This window comes from Lemur catta, chromosome 2 (assembly GCF_020740605.2).
Source record: "Lemur catta isolate mLemCat1 chromosome 2, mLemCat1.pri, whole genome shotgun sequence".
In the NCBI taxonomy this organism is placed as follows: Eukaryota; Metazoa; Chordata; class Mammalia; order Primates; family Lemuridae; genus Lemur; species Lemur catta.
In genome coordinates, this window is record NC_059129.1 from 140,835,171 (window position 1) to 140,853,247 (window position 18,077).

Sequence of the window (18,077 nt, forward strand, 5' to 3'; positions counted from 1 at the left end):
TAACTTCTTGAATAGAGAGGGCATGAATGTGGGCCGTTGAGAATGTTCCATTGGCTCCCTCAAGGAATTTCAGCTCCATCATCTGTGGGGTTCAGGAGTAATTTTAGACTGTTGTATCTGGGATCCCCCACCATACCCGATGCCTGTCCCGATCCACCTGTGGTAAAACAGTGTTGAAATGAGTGAGAACTGGCGTGATGTCATTGTCGTCTGACTGGTGTGGCAGAAATAGCCTTGGAGTGCCCGTTACAAGTTCTGCAGCATGTCTGCCATGACTTGCCGGGTGAAGTTCTGTTCTAGACTGGAGGGTCACAGAAGGTGACTCTTCACTCATACCTTGTGTGTTGCAGAGCCGTGTCCTCCAGAAGCAGCTGCGTGTCTGCTGAGTGGCTCCAAGCCTGTGAACCTTGGCAGGGTGAGGGACGGGCCTCAGTGGATAGATGGTGTGATCGTCCTGAAGTATGTCGACGGCGACCCGTGCCCAGACCAGATTCGGAAAAAGTCCACCACCATCCGGTTCACCTGCAGTGAGAACCAAGTGGTAAGGGACAGCCCCTCCTGCAGCTTTGGGAAGGGCCCAAATCCTACTGTCAGGGAGACCCATGTTCTAACCGGGATGCAAACTGTAGAGGTCGGGATGACGCAGCTTAATGGAAGTGAGAGCCCACCGTCGCCTCAGCCTGCAATCCGGGGACACTTCCCCTCTGGCTCCTTAGACGCTTCCCCTGGCAATTCTAGTCTCAAATTCAGTTGCCTCTTTTTAGCATTTGACTGAGACCCCCAGAGGCTGTAGAGGAAACCGACAGCATGCCCTGTCTTCACGGAGGCAGCTTGAGAAGAGCAAGAAGGTTGGGCAGACCCAGGTCAGAGGTGGCGCCTCCACTTCCTGGCCACGTAACTTGGTTAATCACTCAGGCACTCCACATTGTTCACCCAGTAATAACGAGGTGTGCCTGTTCTGCCAGTTGTGTTGGGGATTCCAGAGAAGAGGTAGGAAGTGCCAGGCAGCATTTCTGGCAGGTTGCATGGTTGCTGGGGGCGAGTCTTCCCCTGCTCGGTTGAGATGTGGGTTCAGCAGATGTTGACTGAGCGGCTTCCGTGCTGTGAGATTGAGGGGAGCCCCGTGTGCTGATGTGCTCAGGGCTGTAGCTGTGTTGGGTGCTCACTCAGACTGGCTGCCTGCTCTCCCAGCCGTCGGCTGCAGCGGCAGGAGAGCTGGACAAGGGGAGCGCCAGGCACCCAAGGCCTGCTCTCTCGCCTGGAGTGGCAGCGAGGTTTCCTCTTGGGAAGACCGTGCAGAGGCTCTGCCCAGATGTGATGGCCGCTGGGCGCTGGAGCCCGGGCCCCCACGGGCTGTGGCTCCTGGCTGAGCGGGCAGGCTCGTGGCTCAGGGTGCCCGGATGGCGCATTGTGGGAGGGCTTGCTGGGAGTGGGGTGCAGAGCTTCCCCAGGGTTTGCCCAGGACGGAGGGTGCTGCTGAGCGAGTCTCTCCGACCCTGTGGTGAGGCGAGCAGAGCAGCCTTGGCCTGAGGAGTGGGAGGATCCACAGAACTAACAGGGAGTGCGCTTGGTGGGTCTTTGTTTCGACCGTGTAACAGATTCTAGCTCGTGTGTCTTCAGAATGTCACCTGTTGTCTTCTCACTGGTGTCCCCTGTTGGCCCCCTGCACCCTTGCCCTGCTGTCTGCACCGTCTTTTGCCTAAGCCTGAGGAGCCCTCCTGGCCCTCCCCGGGTTCTGGCTCTGGGTGGTTTCACTTCCTTGTGAGCGCTAAGCCCACGATGGCACCCCAGGAGCACCTTCTGGCCCTTTGCTTTCCTGCTCTGCACCTTGTCCCCAGAAGACACTGAGTCAGAAATCCCATGTGCTCCTGAGTTCTGCAGAGCAGCTTCCCCGTGGTGTAGCTGAGTTACGATGTCAAACTTGAGATCCCCTCAGGGCCCGTCTGTGCTTGTTTGTAGAACTCCAGGCCCATGTTCATCAGCGCCGTGGAGGACTGTGAGTACACCTTCTCCTGGCCCACGGCTGCTGCCTGTGCGGTGAAAAGCAATGTGCACGACGACTGCCAGGTCACCAACCCCAGCACAGGTGAGGGGCAGCGCTGTCACCCGCCCCAGCTCAGGCGAGGGACCTGAGGAACCATGCATAGCCGCACCCTGGGCAGACATGTCCGTGGTGTGTGTGGGGCACTGGGCCTTTCTCTGGAGGGGCCAGGACACTTGTGCTGTCCTCTGTGCTGGGCACCCAGAAAGGCAGGGGGTGTTCCATGGGCAGTGAGAGGGACACTGTCAGGTTCTCCCCATGCCTGGGGAGTCCTAGGGCCGCTGTGCTGTGGCCCCAGAGCAGAGGGTGCTGGGAGCCACCATCTTTTGGGGGAGGATGGGCCGTCCCCTGAATTTGGGCACTGGCGTCCCCTGATGCGCAGTGGCTGGTTGGAGCAGTGTTGGTGGAGGGGCGGTGAGTTGTGGTGAGATTCAGAAGTCCTAACACTGGCAGGGTCCATGTGTGAGGCTGCTGGGGTCACTGTGTCCCCCCACTTCCGTCTCATAGGACACCTGTTCGATCTGAGCTCCCTGGGTGGCAGGGCAGGATTCACAGCTGCCTACAGCGAGAAGGGGCTGGTGTACATGAGCATCTGCGGGGAAAACGAGAACTGCCCTCCCGGTGTGGGTGAGTGCCTGGCTCCCCTGTCCCGGGGCTGTCCCCATCATGACCTTGTGCTGATGGCAAAAGAGATGAGCAGAGCCAAGGTCAAACACCTTCGTCTCGGTGGCCATCAGCCAGCATGGGGGATGTGGGGCCGGATATGAGACGAAATACTAAATGTGTAACGTTGACCAAAGCCGTACTGGGCGCTTGAAATTACGAGTGATAGCATGAAATTGACAGTCTGGGTGTGTGGAAAGTTCTCATCAGCAAACGGGCCACCAAGCCCATGACTGTGTGCTTTTCCCTCCACTCTTCCCTTGTGGCGCAGGGGCCTGCTTTGGTCAGACCAGGATCAGCGTCGGCAAGGCCAGCAAGAGGCTGACGTATGCGGACCAGGTCTTGCGGCTGGTGTACGAGGACGGGTCCCCTTGTCCCTCCAAATCCGGCCTGAGCTACAAGAGTGTGATCAGCTTTGTATGTAGGCCTGAGCCCGGGCCGGCCAATAGGCCCATGCTCATCTCCCTGGACAAGCAGACGTGCACGCTCTTCTTCTCCTGGCACACGCCGCTGGCCTGTGAGCAGGCGGTGAGTCAAGAAGTCCCTGCCCAGCTCCGCCTGGGCCCTGTGCTGGGGTCACCAACTGACCTTGTCCACTCCGATTGTCCCAGCTACCAAGTTGACCAGAAGTGCCTGATGCTGTGTGATGTAGCACTTTGAGACTTTAACCTACCCTTTGCTTTTTTGTTGTTGTTAGGCTTTTTGATTAAGAAAATTTTGGGGGCCACTCCAATGCAGTCTTTCCTATTTAACAGACGGAATGTTCCGTGAGGAACGGAAGCTCTATCATTGACTTGTCCCCTCTCATCCACCGCACCGGCGGGTACGAAGCATATGACGAGAGTGAGGATGACGCTTCCTACACCAGCCCCGACTTCTACATCAACATCTGCCAGCCGCTGAACCCCATGCACGGGGTGCCGTGTCCCGCGGGAGCCGCCGTGTGCAAAGTCCCTGTGGACGGTCCCCCCATAGTGAGTGTGGGAAACCAGGGATGGAGATGATTTTTGCAAGACACTTAGTGATAACCTTCACGTTGTGTTTCTTGCTTTCGAGGGAGAGTGACTCAGAATGGAGAAATTAGCTGGGACCGGTGTGTTCTGGGTGCTCTAGGGGAAGAGTACGGCAGGGGTTTGTGCGTTGGACTGTTGGTAGCTGTTGATAATGGTAGCCAGCAAGTATTGGAGCTATGTAGACAATGTGAACACGTATTATAGATACTTTTTTCATCTGTCATGGTAGGAGCCTCAGGGTTGACCCTAATCAAGAGAAGTTTTTAGGTGAAGTGGCAAGAAAACACATTGGCATGGCCGGTTTCTTTGTCTGAAATGCTTGTCTTGTGCATTTAAAGCACTTGTGAAATGCAAGCACTTTCTTTGGTAACATGCTATAATTAAGGGCAAAAGCAGGCTTGCTGGTAGCTAAATATTCTGCTTTGAAAGCTTTGGCTTTATGCTAGCATTTTTTGATATAGATTTGGATCTTTAAAAATTGTCTCCATGAGTTTGATTAATATTTTGTTAAATCTTTGGTGTGTTTCAGTACTTGACATGTATCTCGAAAGTTGTCTGTGTTTGTATCTATGGCCACAGTATGAGGTGTTTTTTTCTTTTTTTTTAAATTTTTTAAAGACAGGATCTTACTCTGTTGCCCAAGCTAGAGGGCAGTGCCTGGTCATAGCTCGCTGTAACCTGTAACTCCTGGGCTTGAGCAATCCTCCCGCCTCAGCCTCCCATGTAGCTGGGACTACAGGCATGCGCCACCATGCCCAGCTAATTTTTTTGTGTGTGTTTTTATAGAGACGGGGTCTCACTCTTGCTTAGGCTGATCAAGTGATCCTCCCGCCTTGGCCTCCCGAGGTGCTGGGGTTACAGGTGTGAGCCACCACGCCCAGCCGCAGTGTGCGTTTAACAAAGCTGCTGTGTGCTCAGGAGGCCTGGGTAAACCAGACCTTCATAGGAAGCCTCTGGTAGCATCCTCTGACAGTGTGGGTTCGGGGGCCTCCATTGTGAGTTGTTTTCTGGGAGGTCCGATCTGCTGTATTTTCCTGCTTAGCCAACATTGGTCAGGTTTTAAAAATTATAGTAAGTTCTTTAATTGGAGAGGGTGTTGTGTCATGTGGCCTGAACATGTCCCACAGTGATGAGTGCAGAGCGTTGCAGCTGAGAGCAAAATCATGGGGAAGATGCACATGTGTGAATACACACGCTCACACATATGCACACATGCGCATTCATCACACACCATTCCTGGCCACTCACCTTCATTCATTTATTCACTGAAAAATATTTATTGAGCAGCCACTATGTGTCAGGTGCTGTGATAAGCAATGAAAGTCAACAGTGAACATCTGTCCCTGCCCCTGAGGACACACCTGACAGGGACTGCCGTGCCAGGTGAATGAACATTCCCAGGGCAGTGTCAGAGTGCGGGGGGGCGGCTGCGCCCCCGCAGAGAGGTTTTTCTTCCATCAGGTCTCTCAGGCAGGGGTCATCGCAAAGGATGAAAAAACAGTAGGAAACAAATAAAAATAAAATCATCATAATAATACACAGAGCCAAAGATACAGTTTATAAAGTAAAGGTTTATGAAAATAGACGAAAGGAGGCTGTCCGGATGGATATATTTCTTCCTGCAAAAATATATCAAAGACTGAAACTCCACACAGGTATTTTATAGGGCAGATACAGGCTCCCATTGCCAAGGGCAACGGGATTCACATACTAACAGGCAGTGTGGTTTAGGGTCAAAGTCTCCTAAAGGCTACTACAGATCCTTTAACTAACTCTATCTAGGGGAGCAATGAGTTACAAAATTTTCTCAGGGCAAACTTCTAAGTTTTATGATAAGGCTATTACTTTAGCAAAAAACAGAGACATCTTGGCTCCGGTGATTGTGTTCTTGGAGACAGAGATGATCTCAGAAGTCAACATGAGCTGTGCTTTGTGTTAATTACTTTAACCGCATGGTTCCGTCTGGGCCCAGCTTGGGCATCAGCATATCTATCTGATCAGCTCTCATCTCCGGGGATCTTTGTCGATCAGCTCTGGCAACCCATGGCCCTAGGTAAAGCCTGTCTTGTCTTTCAAAACAGGTGAGAACCATAGGCCCAGTTTACAGCTGTCTCTTTGAAGTGCAGCTGTTACTGAGACGCCCTCCTGAGGCGAGGCAGCTTTTGAACTAACACATTTATTTTTTCTTGAAGGCAAAGCCTTATTTGACTTCTGAAATCAAATCTTGTCTCCAGAAATACAGGGGGCATTTCTATAACTCAGTATTCTTAGGCTCAACATCAGATGGTAGGGAGATGTTTCTCAGGTTCCTGCCCTCCACCGGCAGGTGATGGAGGACTGAGTAGCTTTTTTTGTTCTTATTTTTTAAGAGGCAGGATCTCACTCTGTCACCCTCAGTATGACTGGAGAGAGGCATTCCTCTTGCCTGGAATCCTGAAAATCGAATATGCATAGAAATAGAATCTACCTTACTTAGAACTAACCTTGGGATCAAAACTAATAACCACCAGTGTACAGAAGTTCCTCTGTAGCACCTTAATGTCAAGACCTCTTACTTGAGTTGGTGTTAAATCAATTTTTTAGATGCTGCTCATTTTCAGAACTGGTGAAGTCTAGTTTTTATGATTCTACATTCACTTTTACTCCACTAACCTTGGGAACAATAATTTCCTGAAATACTCTTTATTGTTTGCTTAGGATATTGGCCGGGTTGCAGGACCTCCAATACTCAATCCAGTAGCAAAAGAAGTTTACTTGAATTTTGAAAGCAGCACTCCCTGCTTAGCAGACAAGCATTTCAACTACACCTCCCTCATCGCGTTTCACTGCAAGAGAGGAGTGAGCATGGTAAGTGCACCACCCGCGGCCATCTAGAGTCTAGATGCTGGAACACAGACTAGTGAGCCGAGGCCGGACGACCAGGAAGCACACTTGAGTCCAGGGAGCTCCTCAGTCTGCCTTGGATGACTTGGGACGTCAGCGGTGTGTCTGAGTAATTTAAAACCATTTAATTGAGGACCAAGTAGGCTCACCCTGAGTTAAAAGCACATCGAAGCTTGCTATAATTTAAAACCATGGGACACTTGAGTATAGAAATGACATTCAACTTTGACTGCTGTTGTATAAAAGAGTCATAACTTTTTTTTTACTATGACATTACTGATTTTATTCTTACTGGGAAATTTGACTTATGGGCAGCTATAATAATTTGGGACATAGCTCAAAATTTACAAGTTAGCAAGTAACAAAAGACCTCTGGAATCAAAATGGCTACAACATAGTACTTTTACTTATAAGAAGGTCATTGGCTTCTGTTTTATGTGCATATTAAATATATATTAATGATATCAGCGTCCATTATAATGAGAACATTTTGTTATAAAGAGTTTTTGCAACGTTTTCTCCTGACTCCCTCTGAATAGGAGATAAGTTGGTAGGTTACAGTCCCCAGTGACTCAGGGCAGCTCGGCGGTGGCACAGCTGGTCCCAGCCTGCCACGTGGAGGGACAGCCCTTTGCTCTACAGCCCCCTCTGTGCTTCTGACGTCTCTGAAGTTCTGGAAACTTGGGAATCCTTTGACATGAATGAACTGAGGCTGTTTGTGGCTGGTATTTGTCCCGCCTAATGTGAATATTCATACCTCTGCTGCAGAAATACTGATATGCTTGATTATAGGATCTGGGGTGCACACATGTGTCTATTATATGGTGTAAATAATATATCCCAAATTGCCTCTTAAAATCCTAAAGATGATGGGTTGCAAGGCTTATCTGACCCCAAGGAGTTCAGGTGATGGATTATGATCTGCTATGTCTTATGGTTCCGATAAAGATGACTTTCTGGTGTTTTGGCCTATGGCAGGTTTGTAAAGCCTGCTCCAGGCCTGCTGGCCTTGGGTCTGTCGGCAGCAGCGGGAAGTGACCCGGCAGCCACCTCACGATGAGGAAAGTACAGTAACTGAGAGAGAGGAGGAGAAAAACCAAAACCTCTGCCATGCAGGCTGCTCCGTATAGAGGCCCAAAGCAGCTCAGAGCCCTTGGACATGTCCCTGTTCGTGACTCTTTGAGTGTGATGACAGTCCTTAGTTAGCAAGGACAGGACAGTGAAGCTGTGTTCAGTCAACCCTTGTCACGTACTTGTGTGTGTGTCTGTGTTTTTATGTAGGTGTGTCTGTTTATGCCTCTGCAGACACGCAGTGTAGGGCAGCGTGGACTTAACCCTTACAGGGGCTTCTGTTTCCAACAGCATTGCATTGTTTAGAGGAGATTCTTCAGTTCTCCCTCAGACCCGCCTCTTCGCAAGCTACCGGTACTTCTCTCTCCCTAGCGGTGAAGCACGCGGAGCCGTGCTCAGTCTGTCTGCACAGAGCCAGTGAGCCGGAGCGATTTTAGTTCATTCTGGGCAGCTGCGCGTTGAGAGTGATCAGTATTTACTTGTTTTTAGAAACGCAGTGTGTCGCACTAAAAGTATATTCCGTTTTCAGAAAGATTATAAAGAGATTCTCCTTCCTGGTGGTTTTCATCTTCAGTGGAAGTACTTGTACCACTTGTGTCATAGGAAAAAAGACCCTTCACAGCAATTAAACGTGAAATTCCTGACCAGCTGCTTCATTTGCTTTCATTGCTGTTGCAGAGGGAAGGGACAAAGGAATCCATTCAGGGATACTTGGCCTATGGAATATCTGGTCGAGTGGCATCTTGCCCCCTTTATAAATATCCCCAGTTTCTAGAAACGGTGGCATGAAGACCCTGGTTGTGATTGAAGCACTTGCTTCCTTTGCAAAGAGTGTCTCGATTTCACAGACTTTGCTTTTGTGACATTTACAGACCTCCCGTTTCTTCCTTCGAGCCTGTGGCATAGAACTCTGAGGGTCTGTTTCTCTTTAAGTAAAGGACAGTGACCTGGCGTTAGCCAGGGAGTTCCACAGTGCGTGGGGCAGGGTCAGAGGTGCCTGTTGTGCCCAGGACAGCGCTGGTCCCCCAGCTGCTGTTTTCGAGTGTCCCTCCCCTGCTGTGGGTCCTCGTAGGGTGCAGCAGGAAGCTGCTGTCCCTACAGTGTGGGATTTTAAAGGCCTGTGCTCTTCTGGACAACAGGGGACGCCGAAGCTGTTAAGGACCAGTGAGTGTGACTTTGTGTTCGAGTGGGAGACGCCGATCGTCTGTCCTGACGAAGTGAGGACCGAGGGCTGTGCCCTGACCGATGAGCAGCTGCTCTACAGCTTCAACCTGTCCAGCCTTTCCAAAAGCACCTTTAAGGTAAGGCCGTGCGCCTGAGCCTCGCCGGGTGGGTGTGCTCCGTGACTCGGTGGCCACCACCACGAGGCTGCCTGGAGTGTTTCAGGTGACGTGGCGTCTGTGGCCATCGGAGCGTGTGACCCCCTTGGCAGCAACGAGTGGTGGCTTTTGCGTGGGGTGCACAGGAGCGGCACATCGGGAAGGTTTCTGGCCTGTGTGGCTGAGCACAGCTGATCCTTGGCCTTGGACCTCACGGCTCGGGGTGTTTCTGTGCTTCAGACTTTTGAGCATCAAGTGACCCAATGAGGGGGCAGGGGGACCTTTTGTATCAGATGAGAGTAGGTGGCTTGGGGACACGTGTGTAACACACCTGCAGTGTCAGGGCCATGTCTAGTGTGGCTGGCCAGAGTCCGTGGGGAATTCCTCTGTCTCCAACCTGGCTTTAAGATAGAGGCAGCTGTTTGCTGCCCACAGAGGTGATAGGTGGAGGGAGCTAGGGGGTGCCCCCGACTCAAGAAGCATTTGGGCATGTGACTTGGTGTCATGCCAGGCAGAGCCCTTGTGCACATCACTGTGGACTATTGGCCACATCATGGTCATGGTCATGGTCATTGGTGGTGGGGGCCCCTGACCCCTGAGCCTGGGGATCTAGATGTGGCCAGGTCATGCCAGTATCTGGACCAGGCTGCGCCATCCCAGCACCTGTCTGGGCGTGGCAGCTCTGAGTTTTGGGCTCAGGTGCCAGGTGCACAGCAGCTGGGAGCCTGCGGAGGCAGAGCAGGTGAGGCAGCAGGGCTACCTGTCCACATGGGGTGTCTGCTCTGCTCACTGATGCGCTCAGTCCTCACGACACCCCATTGCACAGGCAAGGAAATGTGGGCTTCAGGAGGGTGGGCTGAGCCGCAGGGCCCTGGCTGGAGAGGACAGGCAGGGCAGTGGGTGCCAGCAGTGGGCTGCCTGGGCCTCTGGGGGCAGCAGGATGAGCAGGGAAGCTGGGCCTGGGCTGCCGGGAGGCGCCCAGAGGGCTTCAGGCCTGGAGAGAGAGGGAGGGGAGTGTGTTCTGATGACACAGCAGAGCTGCGCTTTCCCCAATGCGCCTCCAGCGGCAGTGAGGTTCTCGCTCCACCTGGAGATCCAGGTGCTGTCGCTCTGCTCACAGCCACGCATGACATTTTTCTGTCCAGGTGACTCGAGACTTGCGCACGTACAGCGTGGGGGTGTGCACCGCGGCCGCCGGGCCGGACCAAGGAGGCTGTAAGGACGGCGGCGTGTGTCTGCTCTCGGGGAGCAAGGGGGTGTCGTTTGGACGGCTGGCGTCCATGAAGCTGGATTACAGGCACCAGGACGAGGCGGTCATTTTAAGTTACATGAATGGTGATGTTTGTCCTCCAGGTAAAGATTTGCAGTGGTATAAATTTTAAATTCGTAGACTGAGCAGCAGGAAGAAACTGAGGAGCAAAGCTCCAAAATCCTACAAATGCTGAAAGCTTGGATTTGAATATGAAACAGGATGTTATCATCCTCCTGGGTGTGAAAGCTCACGCTTTGAATCCCACCACGTTCTGCCGGTTGACTGTTAAGTTCTCCTAGGGGACTCCTGGCTGTCACTCGTGGGTTTAGGGTGGGTGGCTTCCTCGGGCCCCTTCGTGTGTGTTCTTGGGTGATGGTGCCTGGGGAGGCACTGCTGACGTCATACGGGTAATCTGGATTATTCACATTTCTTTTTCTTTCCAGAAACGGACGAAGGTGTCCCCTGTGTCTTCCCCTTCATATTCAACGGGAAGAGCTACGAGGAGTGTGTCGTGGAGGGAAGGGCGAAGCTCTGGTGCAGCACGACTGCAAACTACGACCGGGACCGCGAGTGGGGCTTCTGCAGACACTGTGAGTGGGAGGCTCTGCGTCCCGGCGCGGCCTGGTGCAGGGGACCCTCAACACGCTCCAGCTTGATTCGTGCTGAGACCTTTGTGGATGTTCAAGTCAAGGGCTGGAATTCTGTTGCATGAAACGTTTTCTCGTTAGGGCTGTTTCCCACAGAGAAACATTTCGGTCGCTCCGTGGGAGCCCTGGGTCACCGTAACTGTAGACCACGCAGTAGGGCCGCAGGGAGCTGCCCTGCTGGGTGGCTGGCTGGGCCCACTCACTAGCTGGCTTGTGTCCACCTGCCAGTTTTCAGCCCTCATGGTTCAAATTCATGTCTCAGCAAAATGACTGCCTATCGTGGGTCTTCAGGGTGGCTAGTGGGTATTCAGGAAACCCAGGGGACTCATTCACTGACTGCCCCGTGGCAGGCACGGGGAGGGCTTCGGTTCACGGTGAGCTGACCCTAGTGTCCTCGCTCCTGGGATGCTTAGACATGAACATCACGGGAGGATCCTACTAACGTGACATGCGTTCCCCAGGAGAGTAAGATGAGATAAATGCATGAAAAATCACGTAATTCTTACAAATGACCAGTGAACAAATTGGGACATTTTAAGTAACCACAGACGTTAAATTTATAAGGGACTGACTATAGGTTTGGGGTTTATTTTGACAAAACATTATTCCTGGTTCATTGACCATCACTCAGGTTTTTAGGTGATTGTAGGTATTGCGTTATTTTAACTTTTGTGATCGTTAGTACATTGATCAAATATTGAGCACCTGTCTATGGAGAACTGTGTCCCTGCCACAGGGTTAAGACACTGTGCCCGAGGGAGCCTGGTCTGTTTGGAGTTAGGATGCGCAAGCATGAAACAAAGTGCTGGGTGGCCCGGGGCAGCGCGGGGAGTGGGCAGACACTGAGTAGTTGCGGGGTGCTGACCCTTCCCACGCCTGCCGCCCCTCAGCAAAAAGCCACCGGACTTCTACGATCATATTTAAGTGCGATGAAGATGAGGACATTGGAAGGCCACAAGTCTTCAGTGAAGTTCGTGGGTGTGAGGTGACATTTGAGTGGAAGACGAAAGTCGTCTGTCCTCCCACGAAGATGGAGTGCAAATTCGTTCAGAAGCACAAGACCTACGACCTGCGGCTGCTGTCGTCCCTCACTGGGTCCTGGTCCCTGGTCCACGAGGGAGCCTGGTGAGTGCCCTTCCCCGCTGGCCTGCACGTGACACGTGCTGCAGGTGGGAACTCGTGGTTCAGAAGGTGGGAATGCCACACGCACGTGGGGCTGGTGGTCCTGGGAAGCGGCCTAGGTGTCCATCGTTGTGCACTGGGGCTGGGCGGGGTAGGGGGAGAGGTGGAATCTGGGTGAACAGAAATGGAACCCTCAGACCAGAAGCAGCTGGACTGGCCGAATCAGGCTAGGTTTCCTCTGTGTGTATCTGCTGCTCGGGCTTGTGGGAGGTGTGTTGGGTTTCCCAGGTGTTTGGCAAGAGCTCCTTAGACGTTGCTGGCTGGGGTAGTGCATTGTCCTGACTGCCCCACTTGTGTTAGGCCGGAGACTCAACTTGCATTCCTCGCCCCTGCCCCTTTGTGTCGTTTTATAGGTACTATGTAAATTTGTGCCAGAGGATACATAAAGGCCCCCTTGACTGTCCCGAAAGAGCCAGCGTTTGCAGAAAGAGCCCGACTGGTGAGGTCCAGGTCTTGGGACTCATTCACACACAGAAGCTGGATGTCAAAGGTATGGGCTGCGGGTCCTGGGCTGGGGTCGCGGAGCTGTGTCTGGGCAGGGGAGGGTGTTCTCAGTGTGGCAGTGCGGGTTCTGGTGGAGACCCCCAGGTGTTATTCCCCATGGCCGTCCCTCAGGCATTTTGGCAACTCCTGGAACACTAGGCTAAGTGCTGCTTTGTATTGTCTGAGGCTGCAGGTCCCAGCCTGTGTGTTCAGAGGGGTCCATCGACCTTGGGGAGGTGTTTCTGTCCGGGTGGAAGTAAGGATGCTCTGAGTTCCTCTGAAATTCGTGCTCTGGCTGCAAGTTGAGTGCCTGAGTCACTACATATATGTAAATTTGTTTGAAAGCCAGACAGTTGCACAAGACTTCGTAAAGATAATTTAGGGGTATATTTTTATAACGTAACAATATCAAAAATAATAATGATGCTTTTTAATAATACAAAAATCATCTTGCAATTCATTATTGAGTGAAAGATGTTCTCTTTCGTTACTTGGAGGAGGAAAACAGAGCTTTCTTAGCTTAAGAATGATTGGGTTGTGTTGGAGGGACCAACACAGAAATAAATTCCCCGTTGCCTGTTAGGCTGGGGTGGAATTGCCCAAGTTGTCCTGACGAAACCATAGGGCGACTTAAGTCAGCTTAGGATGTTGAAATGGAGAAGGGGATTCTGAGGAAACCACTGCGACCCTTGATAAAAAGCCGCCCCAGGTTCCTCAGGCTGGTCATGGGCGCCAGGAAGCAGCGGCCAGACCTCTCCCGAGATTTGCCGTCTTTTGGAGGCTCCTGGTGCTTTGGAGGGTAGTTACTGCTGCCACTTCCACTCGCCCAAGAAGGGCGGAGGGTCCCGTGTGAACTCGGAGTCTTTCTCGTAGCCAGCTGAAGAAGACTAACATATTTAAGGCTTCACTAAGAGTTTGAGGCAGGAGGAACAAAAGAGAGTAGTGAGTACAGGGTAGCGTGAAACACGGTGATCCGACTTACTGGTGGTGACTTGCTGGCTGCCTCCTGTCTGGTGAGCGCTGTCACAAGACGGCGTCAGGCAAGGCCCAGCGGGCAGAACTCGTGCTTTCTCCTGGGCCTGGAGCTAGAAGTAATCTCCTGGCGTCCGACACTCTAGTGGGATCTTACTCTCGGCCTTCGGCGGGGCACCGTCTAAGGACAGTTATAGCGACCCCGACATCCACGTAGAGAATACCGCCCTGGCCGTGAGGATATGGGCTCTTTGTTGCAGGCACTAACGTTTACCAAGCAGATGTGCTTTATCCGTGTTTAATCCTGGTCCATTCCACAGGTGAGGCCGCTGAGGTGTAGAAGGTCAGCATGTTGCCCAGCCGGCACGGGGTGTCCACACTGTTACAACCCACATTTGTTGGTTCCCATATTCCAGCAGTTTAAAAAATTTTTCTTAAAACAATGAAGCTCTTTCTTCCAAAATTTTACACAGAAGCCCAATATTTAGAACAAAGTCAGCTGGAGCACCTTTGAATTGGGGGCAGGGCGGAGGGCCTGGAGTCCCACCTCCTACTTCCCCGCCACACTGTCCCTGGTGCCCTGGCCTGTGTCACGTGGAGAACACTTGGGTTAGCTAGTACTGGACCCGTGTTTCCGCCACATGCCCCTGCCTGGGAGGACATACGTGTGTGAAATCGGGGTGGAGGGCGCGTGCTCCTCCCAGAGACCCTATGCCATGCCCGGGAGGCATCGTCTGTCTACAGGGCCAGGCTGGGCTCAGACCGATCCTAGGACAGCACCCTGGCAGGCCTGGCAGTCTCTTGGCAGCGGCACAAGAGTCGAAACCTGGTAGCCGTGCTGCCGCTGTGATACATGTGACTTAAAGCGTGTGTTCACTTTTCTCTTAGACTCTGCAAGTTAGAGGGCTTTTAATGTGATCCTCTCAAAAGCAGACGGAGCTTGACTTAGAGCCAGAAGACCCAGGAACACCAGAGCTGGTCTCTCTCTGGCTTTCCATTTTGTTGAGTCCCTGCCCGTTATTACTGGAAGGCTCATGTGAGGGGCCCTGTCAGGAAGGCACCTGAAATGATGCAGAAATTGTGTGGAACTGGAGCAGTGCCGACTGCTGCCATTAACTGAGGTCCCGTTGTTATCATGTGTCACGTGTGCACCCCTGAAACCTGCGTGCTTTGGGTAGTGTTCCTGTTCTGCACATCCAGGCTCAGAAGTTTGGCAACCCAGGGTCATGAAGTGGAAGGTGCAGGTTTGACCCCAGGTCTTGCTGTCGCCGTGGCAATGGCGGGGCAAGCTGGGTGGCCGCCACCAAACATAAGGGTGTTGAGAACAAGTCGGCAAACCCTTGGCGAGCCAAAAACCACTCCTGGCCCTTCAAGTAGATTTTGACTCCGAACATTGAGGCTTTTTATAATGCGCTAGAAATAACGTCAGTTCAATCATTTGTGTGTTTCAGATGACAGAGTGATTGTCACGTACTCAAAAGGTTATCCATGTGGTGACAATAAGACCACGTCCACTGTGATAGAATTGACCTGTGCGAAGACGGTGGGCAGACCTGCCTTCGAGAGGTCAGGAGGCTGAGGGCTCAGAGGGGGACCGTGCAGAGCACGCTGGGAACTCCTCAGAGTCCTGCCGGGTTTTCACGTGGGGTTTTGTCACAGCGCAGGGGTGGGGGGAGTGGCTGCTGAGATGTGGGGCCTGATCGTCCCGTAGCGGCTGGGCTGCCCACACGGGCGTGGGTCCCTGGGGAAAGCGCTGAGACACTGTGGCTGGATCGATGCAGCTTCCTGGCCTAGCTTGCCTTGGACAACCTGCTCCCGGTCTAGCTTTAGGGCTGTCTCTGCTGGCTGAATGGAATTTACCAGGACTCGGTCTTTGAGTGTCATAGTAGAACCAGAGGGGTGTGATTGTCCCACCCAAGGCCAGGTGTTTAAGCAGGCTGTCTGGGACCCACGGGCAGGTGGGGCCCGCACCTGGGGCGTGCTGGCACTGTGAGTCCTCCAGGCAGCGTCTTGGCTCCCGCGAGCAGAGTTTGGCCAGTGGGGGTAGCATGCAAGCTGCTGTTTGTGAACAAGCTGATTCCTTCTGGAAGCTGGGCTTGGAAAGGGACAAACCCAGAAATTGTCAAAGGATTTATTAATAATGTATGAATCTGAGAAGCTTGTAAAACAAAAATTGGAAAATCTAGGAGCCAATTTGTCCAGTTTTTAAATGTTACAGTGGCTAAATTTTCAAAAAATTTGTACTGAATGCTTGCTTGCTTTGTCACATTACTGATGTGCTGCATGTCATCTTCCCTATTCTGGCGCTGACAAAGAGTAACGTCACCGTTCTAGCCCAGAATTGTCATCAGTGCTGCGTCTGGAAGTTCCAGCTGGTGGAGCAGCACTGGGGGCCCGGGGCTGTCAGACAGGTCTCAGCCAGCAGGCTGCTTTGGGGGCTCTGCAGCGTGCGTTTGTTTCGCAGTCCTCTGGCGCCCGGCTGGGAGGTGACTGTCATGTGTGCTTCCCTCCGCCCAGGTTTGACATCGACAGCTGCACTTACTACTTCAGCTGGGACTCTCGAGCCGCCTGTGCCGTGAAGCCCCAGGAGGTGCGGATGGTGAACGGGACGATCACCAACCCTATAAATGGCAAGAGCTTCAGCCTCGGGGATATTTATTTTAAGTAAGGGAAACATTTTCCTTTTGAGCACTGAAACATCCTCAAAATGAAACCCCACTGTTCAGATCTTTCCCTATCGGGGAGCACCACAAGACATTAATAAATAGTTCTGTGTGTTTTAGTTACTGTTGCTAGAGCAGGCTTCATATTTTACTTAAATCAAGGAAAAACATTGCTCAACTATTAAATTTTAACACCAAAGATGGTGAATTCTTGTGAGTGTAAAAATTAAGTGCCCCCTCCTCTCTCACTTCATGATAAGCCCAAGGCTTGCAGCCAAAGCTTTCTGAACACGTGTTTGAGCAGGAACTTCTGGGCTTGCTGGGGGAAAAAAAAAGTCAGTTTCTCAGCAATGTCACTAGGGCTGATCTTGGGGTCAGGTGGCCAAGGTGACTGGCCATGCATAGGTGGAGGGAGGGCCACGTGGCACTGGACACAGCGTCTTGAGAAAAGCGCGTGGACGCTCTGAGAGCAAAGCTGCTGGGGGAGTAGGTGACTGAGATGGAAGTTGGTGCCTTCAGAGTCTCAGGGGGACACGCTGTCCCCACTTGGGAAAGGACATGTCCGGGAACCCTGCAGCTATTTGAAGGACTTTGGGTTTATGTAATAAAAATACCTTCTTAAAGGACTTCGAGTCACTATGATCTTTTCTGTCTCTAGGCTGTTCAGAGCCTCTGGGGACATGAGAACCAATGGGGACAACTACCTGTACGAAATCCAGCTTTCCACCATCACAAGCTCCAGGAACCCTGCCTGCTCCGGAGCCAACATATGCCAAGTCAAGCCTAACGATCAGCACTTCAGTAGGAAAGTTGGGACCTCAGATAAAACCAAATACTACGTTCAAGGTAATTCATTACTTTCCATTAATGTTCCGTATTTAACTTCCTTGAAGGAAGGGCTTTAGAATTTTCACCAAGACACTCCTTTCAGTTGAAATTTCAGATGAGTTTAAAACAAAAGCCTGGTCTAATTCTGTGCCTTGATATGCATTTTGTTAAAACACATCAGTGAGTATAATACCTGAGCATCTTACTGTTGGTAAATTACATCTCAGTTAACAAACGAAACCAGTGGTTCCCAGGTTGGGGTGGAGGCAAAGGTGTGTGTGGTCCAAATTACCTTTGATTTGGTTTTAGACATGAGACTTCCTTATTTTGAAACTTCAAGTACTGTTAGAGAAGGGTAAGAGATTTCATATTTGTCAAAAGGACGAAAGGAAAAGATTGCTAGACGCTGGCCTGAGTATTTGAAAACAGTGGGGAGGGAATGAAGGTTTTGTGCTGGCACTGATTAAGGTATTATCTTTGGTTCTGCCTTGTCCTTGAAATAGTATCTCTGAAAGGCAGCTTTTGTTTTAAACAGCTAGTATTTCCCTATAAACGAGTACTTTTTGTAATTTGATTTTAAACCATGTGAATATATTAACTTTATAAAAAGTGTGTTTGAAAAACCCCGTAGCCTACCCTGATGTAAAAGGGCTGCTGGGAGGGTCCCCTGCAAGGAGCGAAGAGGCTGCTCCCTGATGGTTGTACCCCAGAAGCAGCGTGTGCTTCCGTGCTCTGGGGCTGAGCCTGTCGCTGCAAGAGCAGCTGCTCCCTGCCGGGCACTGTGCTGGCGCTGGTGGCAGGCTCACTCGTAGGGCCTGCGGCCCACGAGTAGGCCTGGGGAAGTGCCTGTTCTGCTTTCTGGGCTGGGTTGTGGTAGGGAAGTTGATCAGCCCTACTCACTTTCGCAATCCTTCATCACCTTGTGCTTCCCTGCTCTTCGGCCTTCCTGACACACCAGTGAATCCTTTCATAATTCAGAGTCAGATGCCGCTTGTCACATGTTGTCGTGCCCTCTCTTGCTGTCCTGTTTCTTTGGTGTCTGGCCCTAGAGGAAGTGCTC

At 51.8% G+C, this 18,077-nt stretch overlaps 1 protein-coding gene across 1 annotated transcript in view; it reads left to right on the forward strand.

The window, feature by feature from the left end:
* IGF2R (insulin like growth factor 2 receptor) overlaps positions 1-18,077 on the forward strand; it is a 101,158-nt gene that overhangs the window by 73,604 nt on the left and 9,477 nt on the right. The window contains exons 31-44 of the mRNA XM_045544685.1: positions 351-541; positions 1,960-2,086; positions 2,549-2,668; positions 2,976-3,232; positions 3,460-3,678; positions 6,415-6,564; positions 8,811-8,972; positions 10,136-10,343; positions 10,686-10,832; positions 11,780-12,014; positions 12,425-12,561; positions 14,978-15,092; positions 16,044-16,190; positions 16,848-17,035. Of these exons, the coding sequence (XP_045400641.1) occupies positions 351-541; positions 1,960-2,086; positions 2,549-2,668; positions 2,976-3,232; positions 3,460-3,678; positions 6,415-6,564; positions 8,811-8,972; positions 10,136-10,343; positions 10,686-10,832; positions 11,780-12,014; positions 12,425-12,561; positions 14,978-15,092; positions 16,044-16,190; positions 16,848-17,035 (2,403 nt within the window). The remainder of the gene's footprint in view (positions 1-350; positions 542-1,959; positions 2,087-2,548; positions 2,669-2,975; positions 3,233-3,459; positions 3,679-6,414; positions 6,565-8,810; positions 8,973-10,135; positions 10,344-10,685; positions 10,833-11,779; positions 12,015-12,424; positions 12,562-14,977; positions 15,093-16,043; positions 16,191-16,847; positions 17,036-18,077) is intronic.